Source organism: Vitis vinifera, chromosome 5, assembly GCF_030704535.1.
Source record: "Vitis vinifera cultivar Pinot Noir 40024 chromosome 5, ASM3070453v1".
Taxonomy (NCBI): Eukaryota; Viridiplantae; Streptophyta; class Magnoliopsida; order Vitales; family Vitaceae; genus Vitis; species Vitis vinifera.
The window spans coordinates 25202578-25222182 of NC_081809.1; the positions used below are offsets into that span (position 1 = coordinate 25202578).

The 19605-nt window shown below is 34.6% G+C and overlaps 1 protein-coding gene across 1 annotated transcript; it reads left to right on the top strand.

Annotated features, from left to right (window-relative positions):
- Positions 1-6034: 6034 nt before the first annotated feature.
- On the top strand, positions 6035-8101 carry LOC100854487 (protein SHORT-ROOT). Its single transcript, XM_019218179.2, has one exon. It carries the CDS (start codon positions 6272-6274, stop codon positions 7580-7582), a length of 1311 nt encoding a protein of 436 aa, XP_019073724.1. The 5' UTR covers positions 6035-6271; the 3' UTR covers positions 7583-8101.
- Positions 8102-19605: the final 11504 nt, after the last annotated feature.

Consider the following 19605-nt stretch of genomic DNA (forward strand, 5'->3'; position numbering starts at 1 on the left):
CCAAAACAACTTACAACTATTTTTAAGAATTATTTTTAAAAATTGATTTTTGAGAACATTTTTTGAAAATGTCATCAGAAAACAGGTTTGAAAATCAGAAAGTATAAAATAATATTTCTTTTTCTTTAAAGTAAAAAAGCATATTCATGTTTTTAAAAACAAAAAATAATTTTTAATTTTTTTTAGTTGTTTTCACTTTGTTTTTTTAGGGCTATTTTAAAAATAATTATATTAATATGGAGAATGATTTAAAATAAAAACATTATACATAAAAGTTATTTTTAAAACATATTTAATAATATGAAAAATAATTAATAATAATTTTAGGTTACAGACAGTTTTTCTTTTATAAAACATAGAGATAATTTTTTTTTTTGAAAATACTTTCCAAATAGAGCTTAAGATGTAATTTGAAAATTGTTTTCGCCATTTTCTAATTTAATTTATTTAGTTTCCTTTTTACATGAACTGCCAAGAATTTGAAATGTAGAATGATATTAAATAAATTCTTTGTATTTCAATTCTTTTTTTAAAGACAAAACTTCCATTAATTGCAACTCACAGCCAAACGGACCATAAAATAGTAAATTTAATATTTAATAATTTAAGATTATTGCAGACAAATTTTATTAAAATTGGTCACTTAAAACTTATTATTTTATTTTATTTTTTATTTTGTTGGATGAACCTAAAATAAAAGTTTTAAAAAATATGAAATTCAATGAGATAACTTAAAACTTATTATTTAATTTTGACTTTGTTGGATGAGCCAAATATAAAAGTTAAAAAAAAAATGAAATTTAATCATGCAAGATGAACCTTGAGTTCAATCTTCTCAAAAGCTATCCGGATAGATTCGAGAAAAAATGGAAAAAACAAGTGATGGTATTATAGTTAGTATACACACGGATGGAAAAGTCATACAATAGTGTTGAGGGTGATTCATAATAGGATTCAAGAAAAGTAATATCTTATATTAACTTAATACGACTTAATAACTTAATTTAGTTAAGTCATTACTTATTATGTATGTTTAGTAAATTAATTTAATATCATAATTTAAAATTTAAAATAATCTTAAGCATTAAGTTAAAATAACTCATTTTCCCCTATTTTTCTACAATTAATAAGACTCCATATTTACTACTTATTTTTATTATAAATATTTTAAAAATTATTTTATGTGTCTATAATAATTAACAAAGATATTTATTGTTGAAGATTAATCACTGTAAATATTAATGAAGTAATTATCAGTTAAAATCAATTAGAGTAAATAAATAAATTGGATATTTAAAAAAAAATTAGTTAACTTTAGCAAATAATCATAACACAAAAAAAAAAAAAATCAAATAATAAGTTTTAAATCAATACCTAAAAAATAATTTAATGTAAAATTAATTTAATTTATTGAGTAATAAATATTAATTTTTATTAAATGCTTTATTAACTTATTACTTTAAGGTAATTTTGAATTTAATTAATATTTAACATCACAAATGATTTAAATTAAATCATCAAGTTATATCCCATCATACAATTAATTCATCAAATATAACCTTACTTACAAGGGAATTAATAAACTCCGACTAATCTTTAAATCAATCAAATTCTAAGAAAATTAAGATGAATCCTAATTTAAATAATTTAAGTGTGTTGGATTCTTTGAATAATTTTATTTCTTTTATAAAAAAACCCCTTTTGAAAGTGAATCTTAAAAAAAAATTACCACAAATTATAAAACTAATCCAAAATAGATGCATCATGCATGACCTCATTCCCTTCATCTCCTACATCACATTCTTGGTTACATACCAAACATATTCCTTTTTTCATTAAAAAAAAAAAACATTTTTTATATTAAAAGAATCTTTCCTTAGGGGGTTTTGTACTTTTCCCTAAATTATTCGTACAATATTTTATCTTATGTTATTTTGTTGCTATCCATTAGCCCACCTCTTCCATTTGTCATGCCATGTTTTTTTTTCATTTGACAAAAATGCCCTCACTTGTTTCTTATAAAAATAATATATTAAAAAATAAATATAAATATTTGAAATAATAAATGACATAGAAAATTTTAAATTCATAAACATAGAAAGAGTATTTCATTTTTTTTTATCAAATTAATTTTGATAAATATCCTTATCTTCGATAAAAAGTATTTTTTAAGTATAGTTCACGTAAAAATTAAACCCATAAATAAATCATACTAATAAGTATACATTTATATTTAAAAATTTTATTTCAATATTCTTGAAAGTTACATATGAAATAAAAAGACAAAAAAAAGAAGCTAAAATTATTTGTACTTTGTACTAATATAATATATTTTAAATATAATATAATTAAAGTGTGGAGTATTAGGTTGGCCATATGTGGTGGATTTTAGTCACATATATTTGTAGTTCATAACAAGAATGATAAACCTGCCAAAGGAAAAGGAACAATATAACAACTTTATTCCATGATGTGTGAAAATTTTTATATGCAAAAATTTCAATGGGGGCATGTAACATCACTCCTCTTCCTAAAGTCCCACTTTTTCTTTTTCTACTTTTTTTTTCTTTGGGGGAACATGTCATGTTTCTCTTTAGTTTTCCATCCATTCATTATTTGAGGGATGATCTTGTTTGGTAAGTGGTAAAGTTGGATATGACTCTTCAACCTAAAAAAGGGAAAAAGGAAAAAAAAAAAAAATTAAATCTCAAAATTATATATATATTCATGGAAATTATAAGACTTCTTGGATAGTTTTAAGAAAATAAAAAAGAAACAAAAAGTAAGAAAATTAGAAGATGGGTTTACACTCAATTATTATTTTTGTTGTATTTATTGAATGGAATTCTTCTTTGGTAATTTTGATTATATTTTAGTTTTTTATTTGAGAAAAAAATAAAAATTTGAAATAGTGGGCATAATCAGTTTTGAATTATTAAAGCTATTAAATATGTTAGAAAGATTGCAAGATTTGAATTCAGACCTTTTGTGGCACAATTAATTTACTTATAAAGTATATGAAGTTTATTAACAAATAAAATCAAAAATAAAATTTTAATTCTAAACAAAAATAAAAAAAATCCTACAAATGAAATGATTGAATCTGCAACCCTTTTTCAAAAGCAAGTTTGAGTTGATTTTCAAGGAAAAAAATTCAAAAAAATAAAAAGTGAAAGTGGATTGACATGGACCACATCATGGATTTTTCAAACTACCTTTGCCTTCAAATCTAAGGTACCTATATCTATATGTATATATTTTTTTAAATTTCTTTGATTTTTCAATGTTTTAATAATAAAAAGTTGAGCAACTTTATAGACTTGGACATGATATTAATTGGATGAAAGTGGAGGCCATATGAACCCTACCCATCTTGGGTGAGGACCCATTTCTAAAGTTTCCCCATTCTTAGCTTTAGGTGACATGTGGGAAGAGGAGAAACACTGTATTTTTCTTCTATTATGGGCTGCCCTTTTTCTTTTTCATTTTTTTTTTTTAATTTTTTTGGAGAGGGCCCCTTCTCTGATCCCAATACTTAGTTCCAAATTCCAACATGAAAATCCAATAATGGCATAAGGAGAATGTAACTATTTTTAAGAAATCATAGGGGAGAGCCAAAAAAAAAAAAAAAAAGGAAAAATGAATTAAAAATATAAAATTTGGGTTTAATAGGTTTTTTTTTTAAAAAAAAAAAAAAATCTAGTTTCAACCATTTTTTTTTTTATATTTCATAAATCAATATTGTTTTTTTTTTTTAATTCCCTTTTTGTTGTGAGACCCTAGGTACCCAAGTGAAGTCTTGAGATTACCATATACAAAGCTAAAAATGCTAATAATTTATTTAACACAATTATAACCTTGTTTGAAAATTATTTTTTAAAACGATTTTATATCATCTAGAAAAAAAAAAACACATTGGACAAACAAAAAAAATAAACATTAGACAATTTTTTTTTTTTTTTTGTTTTTAAAAGTAGAAAATAATGTGTTTTCAAATAATATGTCATTTAGTGCATATAAAAGAGCTTTTGACTATCTCAAAAGAGCTTTTAGGTCACTCTAGATCATTAATCATGAGCTCCTTCCCTTAATAATGAGCCATTTCATATCTCATGACTTACCATATTAGCTGCCTTCAAATTTAGGCAAAAACAAGGTTTACTATTCCTCCAAACTTAGTTCATTTTGATCATCATGCACGCTTGATAATAATTATAACCCTAAAAGACTGTTCATTTATTTATTTTGTGGAAGAAGAAACACATGAAGACAAGGTAGCTAGGGTTCAATATCATTGACCACATGAATGGAATCACCATTATATATATAAGACTCATAGATCTTTTACAAAGTAATGTGGAAAAGTAGGGGAAAGGATTGAGGCAAAGACATTTCCCTAATGATTGGATGGATGAAAAATTTAAAAAAGGAGTTTCAACCTTGTCTTCTTGTCTAATCCTTTAGTGAGGAATAAGCTTGACTTAGATGCCCTTTAATTTGGTTTATTCGCCTACCTAGCTCCTCTATATAACCTTCCTCTTAATGCATATGGAGCTAGATCGATGTTTTGCAAGAAGTAATATTCGTTTTGATCGATCCTAAGTACATAAATTATTTGCGAAGTTGTTTGGCTTAACGTGATACTAAATTCAAATTAGGGTTTTATGTGTATTGAAGTACTAGCAAATTGTTGATGTAATCGAAAATATTCTCTATATGTATGCATATGTTATGATTAAGTACGTAAATGTGTTTACTTCCTTTCAAATTGGTGTTTGATTTAGGATTTAAAGCTCGGAAAGTAAGCATATTTTTGTACACCAAAATGAAAAGGAGGGCAAAATTTAACAAAAACATGATCCTTCTGGTGGTGTTAATATATGTTCCACATGTAAATCATGCCCTATATTCAATAATACTCGGACATGAATATATATATGATATATTCTATGAAAATTAACAAGAAAATTAATAACCCTAGTGACACTTAGGCAAAATCTTAAAGCAAACCCTAATTCAATAACAAGTTAAGCCAATTTCTTAGAAAACAATTATCCAAATCACCACACGAGAGCGATTCAACTGTTCATTTGGATTCTTGGCAGGTCAATGATGAGTTGCCATGCACTCGAAACTCATAATTAAATGTTCATAAATAATCTCTGATTAAGGATTAAGCTTAATTTATCTACTAGGGTTTCGGATTATGCCAAGAAGCTTAAGATTCTGAGAACGACTGAATTGACATTGAAGTAGCATGAGGTAAGCACATATAGCTAAAGACACCCTTCCATGTTGAAAATTTGCGTGTACAGGCGGCGAAGTGATCGATTATTGTATAATAAAACTGAGTTAATGATGCTTTCCGAGTCATTAATTAATTTAAAGGAAACATCGAGACATAGACTCCATTGGAAAGCACTCAAGATCAAGTATTAATTAATTAACATCCATGTCGTCTATGATGCGACCTTCTGGTTTTTATTAATTGAATAATTAATTTAATTAATGCAGTAAGCATACACAATTCAAGCTGCAGCAGTAATTTAGCTAGTGGTAGCAGCAGTGGTTGAAGTAGCAAACACTCTTTACTACTATGGAACTAGGAGCATATTCCAAGACATGTTGGAAACTCATTTAACTATAAATTTTCCTAGGAAACAAACAAAATAGCTGAACCTAACAATTAACACAATAATTTCGATTAAATTCTCGTCAGCTCCTTGTGACAACATCTAGATATCTTCTAGTCAGCATGACGAAAATTTTCGATAGAGATCATCACTCAGTATATGCAGTACTAATAAATTGAGTAGGGTTGCATTCAACTTCTCTTTTCCTTCTGTAATTAGGTGATGAGAAGAAAAATATGTTGTTTGTTATTTTGTGCTTGCAGGACTCTTTTGTATCATGTGTATCTCTGGGAATATATGTCTTATTCCTCTGATCCACACTACCCCAAATTTTCTAAGCTTTAAATCCTTTGATCAATGGCTTCCAACATGAATTGAACTGCAAGAATAGCCGGCGGCGCAAAAGGAAAAGTGTATATTTTAGCGTATATACGGTAGTGTATACATCTATATATGAACAATTAATAAATATTATTATGATCATATGACAATGACCCTTAACTATAATAGTGAGGTTGCTTCAAAAATCATAATTGTTTTGTATTTGGCCATATGCTGACACTGCTTTCTTGAAGCTTTGCAAAGGTATAGTCTAGCAAGTCATGCCCTCAGAGTCAAATTGAGGGGCTCCATCACTCATGGACAGAACTCTCTTCACTCCAAAGGGGACATACTTCTTCCACCACCCTACCCAGCAAAGCAATGGTACTCAGCCAGACATGCAAAGCAGCAACAATCAACCCCAGACCAGTCACACGTCTACTAGCCGGTCTTCCGACTCCGGTGAGCCTTGCGTCACAGGGAAATGGGCGTCGAGCCTTCTAAAGGAGTGTGCCCGGGCCATATCGGACAAGGACTCTAGCAGGATTCATCACCTGCTATGGATGCTTAACGAGCTGGCTTCCCCTTATGGAGATTGTGATCAGAAGTTGGCTTCCTATTTCTTGCAAGCGCTGTTTTGTAAGGCGACGGAGTCCGGCCATCGCTGCTACAAAACCCTAAGTTCAGTGGCGGAGAAAAGCCATTCGTTTGATTCTGCCAGGAAGTTGATACTCAAGTTCCAAGAGGTGAGTCCATGGACAACTTTTGGGCATGTAGCTTCAAATGGGGCTATCTTGGAGGCCTTAGAAGGGGAGACCAAGCTTCATATAATTGATATAAGCAACACGCTATGCACTCAATGGCCCACTTTGCTAGAAGCCTTGGCGACTAGAAACGATGAGACGCCTCGCCTAAAGCTCACTGTCGTGGTAACGGCGAGCCTCGTGAGGTCGGTGATGAAGGAGATAGGGCAAAGAATGGAGAAATTTGCTAGGTTAATGGGAGTACCGTTCGAGTTTCAAGTGATAAGTGGGGTGAATCATTTAGGAGAGCTTACAAAGGAGGGGCTAGGCGTTCGAGACGATGAGGCGGTGGCGGTGAATTGCATCGGGGCCTTGAGGAGGGTTGAGGTGGAGGAAAGGAGAAGAGTAATTCAGACGCTGCAGTCTCTTGGGCCTAGGGTTGTGACAGTGGTTGAGGAAGAAGCTGATTTTTCAAGCTCAAGAAATGACTTTGTCAAGTGCTTTGAAGAGTGCCTTAGATTTTACACATTATATTTTGAGATGCTGGAGGAGAGCTTTGTGCCAACTAGTAATGAGAGGTTGATGCTGGAGAGGGAGTGCTCAAGGAGCATAGTTAGGGTTTTGGCCTGCGACGACATCGAAGATGACACCGGAGAAGACTGCGAGAGAAGGGAGAAAGGCATCCAGTGGTCTGAGGGGCTCAAGGAGGTATTTTCACCATTAGGGTTTAGCGAGGATGTGGTGGACGACGTCAAGGCGCTGCTCAAGCGGTATCGGTCCGGTTGGGCACTTGTGCCACCTCAACAAGGAGAAAATCATCAGCTGGGAATCTACTTGACATGGAAGGATGAACCAGTAGTATGGGCTTCAGCTTGGAAACCCTAATTTTGTTCTTCTCAAAGGAGAATGGCCCTTAAAGCTAAGGGGACAGAACAGTACACCACTTCAACAGTACTAGCCATCAAGCACTGATCAAGCTAATTTGGCTTTATGGCTTTCTTTAGCTTTGGTGGGGGTGGGGGTGCAGCCATGAAAATATATTGAGTTTGATCCACGATCCCATCATCATCTTCTTCCACCTTTGATCATCATATCAGTCATGCATACTTTGTATTTTATTTTGTGTCCAACTTTTCTTTCTTTATGTGCTTTATGCTTGGGAGTTTGTGTTTCTTCCTTTTCCCCTTTCTTTCAGTGTTCTTGTTTGAAGGTGTTTGCACTTGTGCTTTCGTTTACAAATTCCATTTCCCATTTCCCATTTGGACTGCTTCCTCTTGTTTCCCTTTTCCCTCTCATATCCCTTATATATAGTCTCCTTTTATAAGTGGGTGACTACTCATCCTTGTATGATCTAAAGTGAAACATAGATAAAGTAATGCATCAAATTCCTCTCTTTATATATCATCAATTTGTGATATTTGCTTTGGTTCAATTTAATTACCAAGGGAAAATTGATAAATAAATCAATAACCCACCTAATTAATATGACATATATAATATAGAAGTTGGTTGCATAAGTTTAATTTATGGTTACCTAGCTACAATGATTCATTAGTACAATTATTATAAAATCTAATCTTAAAGTAATATCATGCTTGTCTTATTCACACTTAACCAGTTTGAAAAGGGGAAATGACAAGGGAATGGAAGCATACATACCTCCAAATCTAATATAGGAAAATCTATTTGGATATATATCACTTAGCCCTCATAACATTTTGATTTTTTTTTCTTTAATGTTTCGAATTGATACGCTAGATCTAGCCGATAGATCATATCTCATAAGTGATCCTTTTTTCTTTTGTTTTGTCAAATGACATTTTCCTTGTATCCCCTTTCTTAATCGTCATATCACAATATATTAATTCAAGTTTTGATTAAAAATAGAATTAATTACATGTTAGTGGAAATAATTAGTGGTAAGAAGAATATGGGAGAAGGGAGGAAGTACAAAAGAAAAATTGACAAAAAGGAGTGGGGTATGGAAGAGAGCTTGGTGGCAAGCAGGAGGCTACCAACTAAATCCCATGTTTGCCTTTTTGTCTAGTGATATGAGAAGCATATTTGCCTTTAATTACCATACATATGCATTGCCTTTAAGCCAACATTATATAGTGGAAAACAACTTTGCCTTCAAGCCAACATTATATAGTGGAAAACAACTTTTCTAGATTTATGGATAAGACTCTTGCTTTCCTCACATTACTTTCCTACCTCTTTATCCTATTCTATATGTATATATGTATATATTGATAGCTAGCTAGCTAGCTAGCTAGAAATTTAACACAAAAAAGAAAAGAAAAATAAAATTGTCTATGGCTATTTGGAACTTTCTTGTACCATATATACTCATCCACATGCACATGTACATATGAAGAAAAAAAAAAGAAATATTAATTTTAGTATTTCAACACTCGATATTTTATATGTAGTTCAAATCACCTTATTAATATAAAAATGTTAGGTGATCTTATCATTGTTATGATATTGTCATAGAAGAGGCGGAAGGACCGATTGATTTGATCGTTACCAAAGTTTGATTAAAAAATGTGATTTAATCAAGGGAAAAATAAAGTATATAAAAAGCAAATTTGGAAATTAAGTGAATCATATGGAGAATTTATATACTTAACGTGCAACTTACTCATAAATGATAAAATAAAAATTAAAAAGTAGAATTGCATATAAAGACTAATGAAGAAATTATGTCATAAATAAAAAAAATAAAAGAAGTAAAAACTTAGAAGATGTATGATATATAAATCTTTATCACTTCAATCAAGTGGATAAAAAGTTTTTAAAATAAAATTAATATTGTTACCAAAACTATTTTAAGAAAAGAAAATACTCATTTAAAAGAATAAAATTATTGTATACATAATTAAAAAGATTAAAAATTATGAAAATTGTCAAATCATAGGATTTGGAATCCAAATTTTAAGTCACATGTCAAGTCTCAAGACAATTGCTTCCGAAGTGTAGGACACAACCTTGTACTGATGGGTACTTGATGGCACTTCCTCTAGGTCCCATGCCCTAACGCAAACCTAACAAACAATAATGGGCTTTAAATCCCAATTGGGTCTTCAGAACCCAACATCTTTTCCCATCCTAATCAACAATTGGGCCTTTTTGGGCCTAACATATCTACCCACTTAACCAAAAGGCCAACCCATATGTCAAATTGCAAAAACTTATTTTTATCAAAGAGTATCAGTACTTAATTTTGATATTTATTGTCTGATTTTTAATAAAAGTGATTTTTAAAACTTTGCTAAACATTAAATTTTTGTGAGAAAAAATACTTTAAATTATTAAAAAATATTTCTAATCTTCCCAAAATCACTCTCAAACTACTCATAATATTTTATTACATTGCCCTCCTTTCTTGCCTCTAACCATCTAAACAAGTATTGTGCCTATTTGAGAACTGTTTGAAAAAAGCTTGACAAAATTTTGATTGAAAACAAATTGTTTTTCTTTTAGGACAAATTGTTTATAGGTGTTTTTTTTCTTCTAGTATTTTAAGAAATAATTAAAAATACGAAGAATATTTTGAGAACTTTTACATTATATATAAGTGCATATTTTCCCGAGGAATAAGGAAAAAAGAAATTGTTTTTCATATTTAAATTATCAAACATAATTTTGTTCTTGAAAAATGTTTTTAAGAACTGTTTTTTAAGAATTGTTTTGGAAAACCTATATAAAATGGGGTTTGGTGATAGTTGTTCCTTATTTTGTCTGATTGATTTGCATGGACCAGAGACCAAATCTCTATTGAGTTGCATAGCTGTGGGCTCTATTCATGATTGAGCTTGATCAAATATACTATTATGGGCTTGACATCATCGTGTTTCTCTAGAAAATACTATAAATGAATTTTCAACACTAATGAGTATTAATCTGAAAGCTAAATGGTGAGGAGATGAAATGGGAAATTCCCCAGGGTAAGGCTGAAACTGGCATGGTTTCTTTCAGGTTTGGATGGCCAAAGTGAAGAAAGAGGACAATTCTGAGCTGGGTCTTGTACTTATATGAAGCAGTTAGGCATCAATGGTGGCAATGAGAATCCACTATGAGGATTAATGGTGAAAATGCAGTCATGGGTGAAAAGAATGATAGTGATAGTTGATGATCTGAAGTGCTGGAAACTACTGTGTTCTCCAGCCTAGCCTAATATGCTCAGGATAGTATATGGTTTTGACTTTCAAGGGGTGGACTTGGTCTGCATACACCTGCCTGCACTAAAGATTTTTCTGGGTTAGGTTGGCACTGAGGTTTCTTGGAGTCTACAGCTGGGCAGTCTCTATCAGGCTCATGAATCTCCAATGCCATAATTTCTTGGAGGGTTAGAGAAGCTCTCATGATTGGAAGCCATGGAAATTAATATGCTCAAGAATTCACACCAAGGATTATAGAATTCCAGAAGGGCCTGAGAGACCATTCACTAAGTTTTCCTCTGGTAAAAGTCCTCTATTTCCCCTGGGTTTTCAACTTGGAAAGGGTCTTGGAGAGGCCATTGACTTAGTTTTCCTATGAATGATGATTTAGATGGAGGAAGATTGTGGCAATCTGGATGAGATAAATCAAAACCAAGCAGACTTTGTGATAGAAGAATTAAAAACTTCATTTTTGTGAAAGTTGTGTTGATCCTTGATTTCCATGCATACCATACAGGAAGAAGAAAGGGAGATGGACGATGAGCTGATGCTGATCAAGCAGATACAGGAAACAGAAGGCGCGATCGCAAGCACGCTGTCCAGATGCGAGAAGATGGTGGATAATGAGCTGATGGACTTGATGAGTAGGATGACCAAGAGGCCAACTGAAGGTATGCCCATGAGTGTTGTATCAAGGGTTGTAGAGAAACTCCTTGCTCTGCTCCATCACGAACCGGCAGCTTTGGTTGGTGTTGAGGAAGAGGTAGAAGGAATTGAAAGAGAACTAAGGGGTGCTGGGTATGGAGGCGGTCACGAATTCGCAGTGGAATTAGTAGATGTTGCCTATGATGTGGAGGATGCCATTGACAACCTGATATTCAAATCAGCAGCACAACAAAGTAGAAGAGGAAATCTGGAGGATGTCATTGCCAGAGATGATGACCCACTTCACAAGAAGCTGGAATTGATTAGGGGTAAGTGCTCTGCTCTTCCTGCTCCTGGCCCTACAGAGTTCTGTCCTTTGGATCCTCCTCAAGACATTGAAGAAATCACAGAGGGAGGTACGGTTCTGCTGGCACAGAAGCCACTTCATCCCAAAATGAAGAAGAAGGCCAGACGGATTCAAGATAAATTCAGGTTGATGAATGATTTTCTAAAAGACTTTGATTCTGGTGAACTGGGCAACAGAGGAATGGTTTGGATGATGAAGGAACTTCTCACCATTTCCAGTTCTGCAGTGGATGTCATGGAGGAGCTCATCAGCAGAAGAGAGCAGCTTAGAAGGAGTTTGAAGGAGCGGATTGTTTTTGATATGGACAATTTGAAATCTCAGCATAAGCTTGCTATGGGGATGGACCAGATATGTAGCAAGATCCTGGATATCTCCACCAGAAAGAAAGAAGTTGGTGGGCACAGTCAAAGGACATTGTCACCATATGCATTCCCAAACCTGCCACAACCATGGTGTGTACACTTACCTGTAGATGAAGAAGAAAAGATAGAGATCAAAAAGATGTCTGTGACTGGGGTGGTCATGGAGTGGGGGGATGTGGGGGCAATGACCAAGAGTGTTGCATCAAGGGCTATGGAGAAACTGTCCGCTCTGCTTGTTCAAGAACCAGTGTCTTTGATTGGAGTTGAAGAACAAGTCCAATGGATCCAAAGGGAGCTGAGGGGTATTGTGATTCGTCATCGCTTCACAGAAGAAGCAATAGATGTTGCCTACGATGTCGAAGAATTTATTGACTACCTCATACTAACATCAGCATCACAAGCAAGGAGTGGGAGAAGTTTGGAGGATGTAATCTCCTCTGATGATGATCAACTTCACAAGAAGCTGGAATGGATTATGTCTAAAATCCGGGCTCTTCCTCCTCCTGCAATACAGTATTCTATGAGTGCTCGTGCACCCATTACAGAAATAGACTGGTTGCGGCTGAGCTCAGCACTTGATCAGAACATGGCAAACACGATTGTTTCTCCTGTTATAGAGAAAGTTACAGCTCTACTAGCTCAGGGGGCACTTCCTCCCAGAGTGAAGAAGTCAGCCAGCCGGGTCCAAGACAAGTTCAGATTGATGAATGGTTTTCTAAAAGACTTGGAATCAGTAGAATTAAATGATAGAGGAATGGCTTGGATGGAAGAACTCTGTCATGTTTCCCTTTCCACAGTGGATGTCATTGACCAGTTCATGAAAAGTAGACAGCAAGTAAAGGGAAGTTGGGTTGGATCACTGGGGAGAGATGTTTTGGATTTTGGCCATTTGATATCTCAGCATAAGCTTGCCAAGAAGTTGGACCACATATATGCTATGATCCTAGGCCTCTCCATCAGGAGGCCGGAAGAAGCCCATGGCAATAGTACTCAAAGAACAGTGCCCAGGAACACATCTCCAATCCCAGACCCAACACAAGAACCTGATATTATCAGCTTTGGTGATGATGTACATGCAATCATGACACGGTTACTCTCAGATGATACAAGTTTTTCTACGATTTCAATTGTGGGTATGCCAGGTATTGGAAAGACAACACTAGCAAAGCTGATCTATAACAATGAAGCTGTTGTGGATCATTTCCCATTTCGGGCTTGGACATCTGCAACTGATTGGGATGAGCTTTTCAAAGACCTAATGGGACAACATATTGACTACAAAGCGCCAAGGTCATGGAAGACAGAAGAAAGAATGAGACAGAAGCTCAATGCATTCTTGAAAGGTAAGCGGTATCTCATAGTTCTGGAAGATGCATCCAGAGTAAATTTCTTGAATGAACTAGTAAGAACACTTCCAGATGCATCAAATGGGAGTAAAATGATTTTGACCACTCGCTCAATGAGACTACCTTCAAAACTCCAAAGGGCGAGTGTTCATCATGCTGTTCAATTACGAGGAGACGATGAGAGTTGGGCATTGTTTACTCATTCTTTGAAGGTAAACATATCCCAGGAACTGGTAAAGCTTAGAAGGGAAATTGTAAGAAGATGTGGGGGGTTGCCAGTGGCAATTGTAAAATTGGCTGATGTGTTGTCACAGAAAGATGCAACCATTGAGGAGTGGTCCAGTGCACTGCAGCAGCTCAATCAAGAGCAACAACAACTTTGGTCCTATACCCTCTCCAGAATCAATGAGGATTTACCCTTGTACATGCAGCGATGTCTGTTTTATTTCAGTTTATTTCCTCAAGATTTTGAAATCCCAGCAAGAAGATTGACTGTGTTATGGGTTGCAGAGGGCTTGGTGCAGGCAGAGGACGAGAATGAAACTCCAGAAGATGTTGCAGACAGGTACTTGATAACATTGATAGGCAAGGGAATGGTTCGAGTGACAAAGAATAAGCTCAATGGGAACGTTAAATCTTGTCTCCTGCCCGATGCCCTTCGGCGGTACTGGTCATCAAAAGCTCTACAGGCCACATTTCTTCAAGTTGGTACTAATACAAAGTCAGAGTCATCCCTAGGCACTGGCATGATCCGTCGTCTTACTGATCATCTTGATAAAGGAGATGTCAGCTTTGATCATATCCATGGTGACCACAAAACAATTTCTGCTTCTGTGCAACCTCTCTATAGAGAAGTGGTCTCCTTTTTGTCCTTTGATACTCAAGAAGGAAGCAAACCAGGAGAAGACATAGGGAATTTTCTACATCGATGCATTTCCAGCAGTTGTTTGCTACTACTACGGGTGCTTGATCTTGAAAATGTATTCAAACCTAAGTTTCCTGAGGCACTTGGTAAACTAACTCGATTGAGGTACCTGGGCTTGAGATCAACCTTCTTAGATGTGCTTCCATCTTTTGTAAACAAGTTGCAGAGTCTCCAAGCACTTGATGTGAAGCATACTAACATCACTACTCTTCCTAGTCCGATCTGGAATATGCAACAACTTCGACAGTTGTACTTGAATGAGAGATGCCATAGCAAGGTTATGCCTCAACCCAGTGTTGGATCTTCTTCAACCCTTCGGGTCCTTGTGGGGCTTTTTGTAGATGAAGAGACTCCTGTGACGGATGGCCTAGACCAGTTCATCAATCTCAGAAAATTGGGATTAACATGTCATTTACCGTCATCTCAACAGGAGGCAGTGGTTGAATGGGTTCAAAAGTTGAACAATCTTGAGTCTTTAAGGCTGAAATCCATTGATGAAGAGAATCAATTTTGGGATCTAGACTTGAAGCCCTTGGCACACCATGTGAATCTTTCTTGCCTTTATTTGCTTGGAAGGCTAAAGAATCCATCTGTAGGGTCTGAGTTCCCACACAGTCTCATTGAGCTTACCTTATCAGGGTCAGAACTTGAAGAAGACCCAATGCAAACACTAGATAAGCTTCCCAACCTAAAAGTTCTTAGGTTCTTAGCTAATTCTTATTTAGGGAAGAACATGGGTTGTTCTTCAGGAGGCTTTCCTCAGCTTCAAGTTCTTAAACTATGGAAGTTAGAGCAACTAGAGGAATGGAATGTAGATGAAGGAGCACTGCAAGCCCTGTGGGATTTAGATATAAGGTCTTGCAAGAGGTTGAAGATGCTTCCTGAAGCATTGCGTCACAGAGCTCGTTTGAAATTAAAGTTAACAGACATGTGCAGCCAGTTTGCTTCATGGAAAGAAGACCATTGAACCAGGGCCAAAGTTGCTTGGGAGACCTCCAACTTTGTGAGTGTGCTCCTTTTCTTTAGGCCATCACTTTCTCAAATGTTTTCATTATTGGATTGTCATGTATTCAATGGAGTTCAGGGTGTGAATATCTTGTGATTCACTCTATTATTGTATCTGGATTTAATGGAGTAATTATTTGAATGGACAAAGCTTGTAAGTACCCATACATATTGTTGAGGCCTTGCGTCCCGATGATCCACGTAGCTGCCAAGTGGACGCACGCTTTCAACCAAGATAAATTTCTAGTTCAGTCGTCCCTGCAAAAGATGTCCAGACAAGGTGTCCGGACACACCCTCCGATGGTTTTGTCAGCCATGTCTAGAGAGATTAAGCAGTTGGTCTTTTTCTAGGTATAGCAAGCTTACCTTTCTCTTTGTGTGAAGGTCCTTATATATAGTGTCAGAAGTTTTGCCTCCCTCTTTAATGATGGGAAGACTTTTTGGCTCGTCATGATGCCTCTAGGTGGTGACAGAGTCATCATCACCCTATAGACAGCTGTCAGAGATCGTGGAAGGCGACTTGTCATTATTCCTGTCCTTTCGCTCTCTAGGCGGCGGAACGTGGGCTGTGGCAAGCTGTCGGGATGATGTAGCGAGACTTGCTCACTTCGCTCTACAGGCGACGGAACGCGGGCTGTGGCAAGCTGTCGGAATGATGTAGCGAGACTTGCTCACTTCAGTCAATGATCCGGATAGGATACGTTATCGTCCGAACGTGACATTCGCAAGTGACGTGTGCTTCTCCCTGAGGGAGTCCGGATAGGTAAGCCCGCCATGTGTCCCTCTTTGGGGAGTCCGGATGGAGTTGCTCCGGATAGCGAAGCTCGCCACGTGTCATAGGGGGAGGGGTCCCTACACATATGGTGGTGGTAGGCTGTGGGCAGACCTGTATGTTGTTGGAGCGTAGCCAACAATACTCCTTCCGGGCAGCTTTCTCAACCCTTCCACGCTAGACAGACTTGCAGAAAGGCATGTTCGCATCTTTGTCCAGCAACCCCTTGATGGCTAAGTTAGCTTGGGGAGAATTTTTAACACAGTTTCTTTAAAAATCATATTGTGTACCTTTCCTTCTGGCATCTAGTGATTTTCATAGTAGGAGTGTGGGGACTCCTCTCCACGTGTCAATCCATGTGTCACTTCCCCTTGGTACGGCCTGGATAACTGCCACAGTGTCTAAAGCCTCCCATCCAAACCACACAAACATACGACAAATGGCACCGGACTCTCTAAGTGTCACGCCCCAAAACCCATTCGAAGGGCATGACGGTCATTTCACACTTCAAGCCCAAAGGCTCGAGTGGAAACGACACAAACATTCGTATTGTAACTAGAAATTTACTAATTACCAAATTCTTGTTCAAAGTAGTAGGACAAAATTCTAAAATCTCTCCAAGTATCAACTTCAAAAAAACTAACACATCAACTAGAGTATTATTGTCCAAATAACTCCAAATTCAAATAATTTAAACGATAATTAAATTTTAACATCTAAACAATGTCCAAAAATAAAGTTTAAACCAAAATCCTAACAAAGAAAAATTTCTTCAGCCTAGCCATCACTCCTCGCTCAAACTGAGAGTACCTAAAAAATTATCAACGAAGGGGCATGAATTTAAAGTTCAATACGGAACATCAATGCAGTTTCATGGATCAAACATTTTCAATCATGTTTGCAAATAGGAGATATAACATGTACTTATTTTCATAAAAAAACTTTTGAGTTCCAAATACTAATATATTCAAACTTTTCAACAAACTTTCTCATATCCATTTCAAAATAATTTCTCATTAAAACCAAATCAAATGCATTCAAAATATTTTACTCTGGTTATCAAATAACAAATGGTACCCAATTAGGTGGGACTTTATAAATGAGTGGCTGGTTTCAAATTTATTTCATTTAAGGTGAATAAATCCAAATGTCAACAATTATACAAAACAAAATATCATATCTCCAAAATTTTTTACTTTTAATAAATAAACAAAGAAGATTCTCAAATATACTTTTCATACAAACATATATTTGATCCATGCAAAAAGATAAAAATAATATTTTTACACTTTTCAAAATACACTATAAAAAGCAAATTATTTTCTTCTGTAAAAATTTGCATTAATTTTCCTTACCTTGAAGAAATACTCAAAATCTTGAAGTATTCAACTCTGAAGAATTTCCTCTTCACCTCACATAATATCATACACAATATTGATTATTGATTATTTATCCAAACATATAAATTTGAAAATCCTAAAAATATTTTATTTAGTATTATGGATCCTAATTAATTTCTCATATTAATATTATTACCATCCAATATTATTTTCAACTTCCTAAACAATAATTTATTTCCTTTTTTTCTAACTTATCTAAAATAAATCTTTTAAGAATATTTATTTGCATTAAACTATTATTACTATTATTTAAATCTCCTACCGAAACTTAACAAATACCCCGTGCAATTCTTTTTTTTTTTTTCTCTAAAGTCAAAACTTTTAACCTCCATACAATTTTATGTAATTTTCACATCCAAAACTATATATATATATAGATATCTAGATCTATTCATTTGAGTAATCAAAATTTATTGATCTTCATTAATAAATCAAACTATGTTCATAAATTTTTAATCTTTTTGACCTAGAAATTAATTAAACGAACTCTAATCAAAATTGAGATATTCTAAATAATATCTAAAGTGTTTAAAACTAATTAAGGAATATAAAATATTAATTTAAAGATTAAAAATCTTACCTGAAAAATTGATCTTCAAACCCTAAACCTTCAACCCTATGCTCTCTAATCTTTCTAATCTCTATGTAAAAGGGTTTTCTGAACAGAGAATATAGGAAAGATATAATTTATATATAGGGGTTTTAAATGCAAAAAGACCTTTTTACCCTTATTAAATTACTTTAATTAATTAATAATTTCTAAATTATGATTTTACCCCTAAATTGGGTTGGGGCATTACACTAAGCGGACAACACTTTTCAACCAATCTTCAAGTCCCCCTTACTACATGTAATAATTTCCATTTGACATGGAAGTAGCTGATGGGATCTCCCCCAATCCTCATGTTCATGTCAATTAATTATCACACACTATCTCATACCTCTAATAGGTTGAAAGTACGGACAAATGCATAATTGAACATCATGACACAACTTCTGATGACACCTATCAACCGCCCAAAACTATAATGATTGTCTTGCCACCTGCACGACAGTCATCATTACAGAAAAGGTCAAAGTGTTTAGTCAGCACTATAGTGACTTTCTCCTGAGTATTATAAAAAACCCTCCTGAAACATAATCCAGGTACGTGTACTTAAACTAGCCTATTCATTATCTGGTCTAACTTACTTGTGTTTAACTTAGGCTTCGGAGGGGCATGTCCGAATTACCTATCTGGACATCCTTTCTGTAGGGAAGAAGCTTGTTCAACCCTCCATCGATGGGCAGAAGCTCTGAGAGGCATAACGGGAGGACCGCCCAATCATCTAATGTCAATAACGGTCATGCATTTCTATCACATTGTGGTTGCTTAGCTGTCCCGCGGAAGATACATAACTAAAGCTTTTATGACAACTTGTAGCTCGGACGGAGGATGCTCTGGGTTCTTTACCTTAGCCAGGTGGCAGGTACCCACATAAGTGACGAGTTATTACTAAATTCTCATAACCATGTGATCCTCAAAAGCAAACAATTTTATTTTTCTTTTGGTTTGTGCTGCTTGTTGGAAAGATTTGGACCCGGGAGTAAGTTGAAAGAGCTTTTCATGTTTAAAAACTTTGTTTTCTAAAAACAGTTTGGACCCGGGAGTAAGTTGAAAGAGCTTTTCATGTTTAAAAACTTTGTTTTCTAAAAAAAAAAAAAAATCTTATATGTTTGTCTAATAAAATTTTAAAAATAACTTTAAAATATTAAAATAATATTTGATTTATACGTTGGATTATGAAACTATTTTTGGGTATTGGTGTGATCATATCATGTTAAAAATCTTGTTTTTATTTTATTTTCTAGTGGTATGTGTATGATTTGATTAATATAATATTATAATAATTATGTATATTAAAATATGTGTAACTTTCTAAA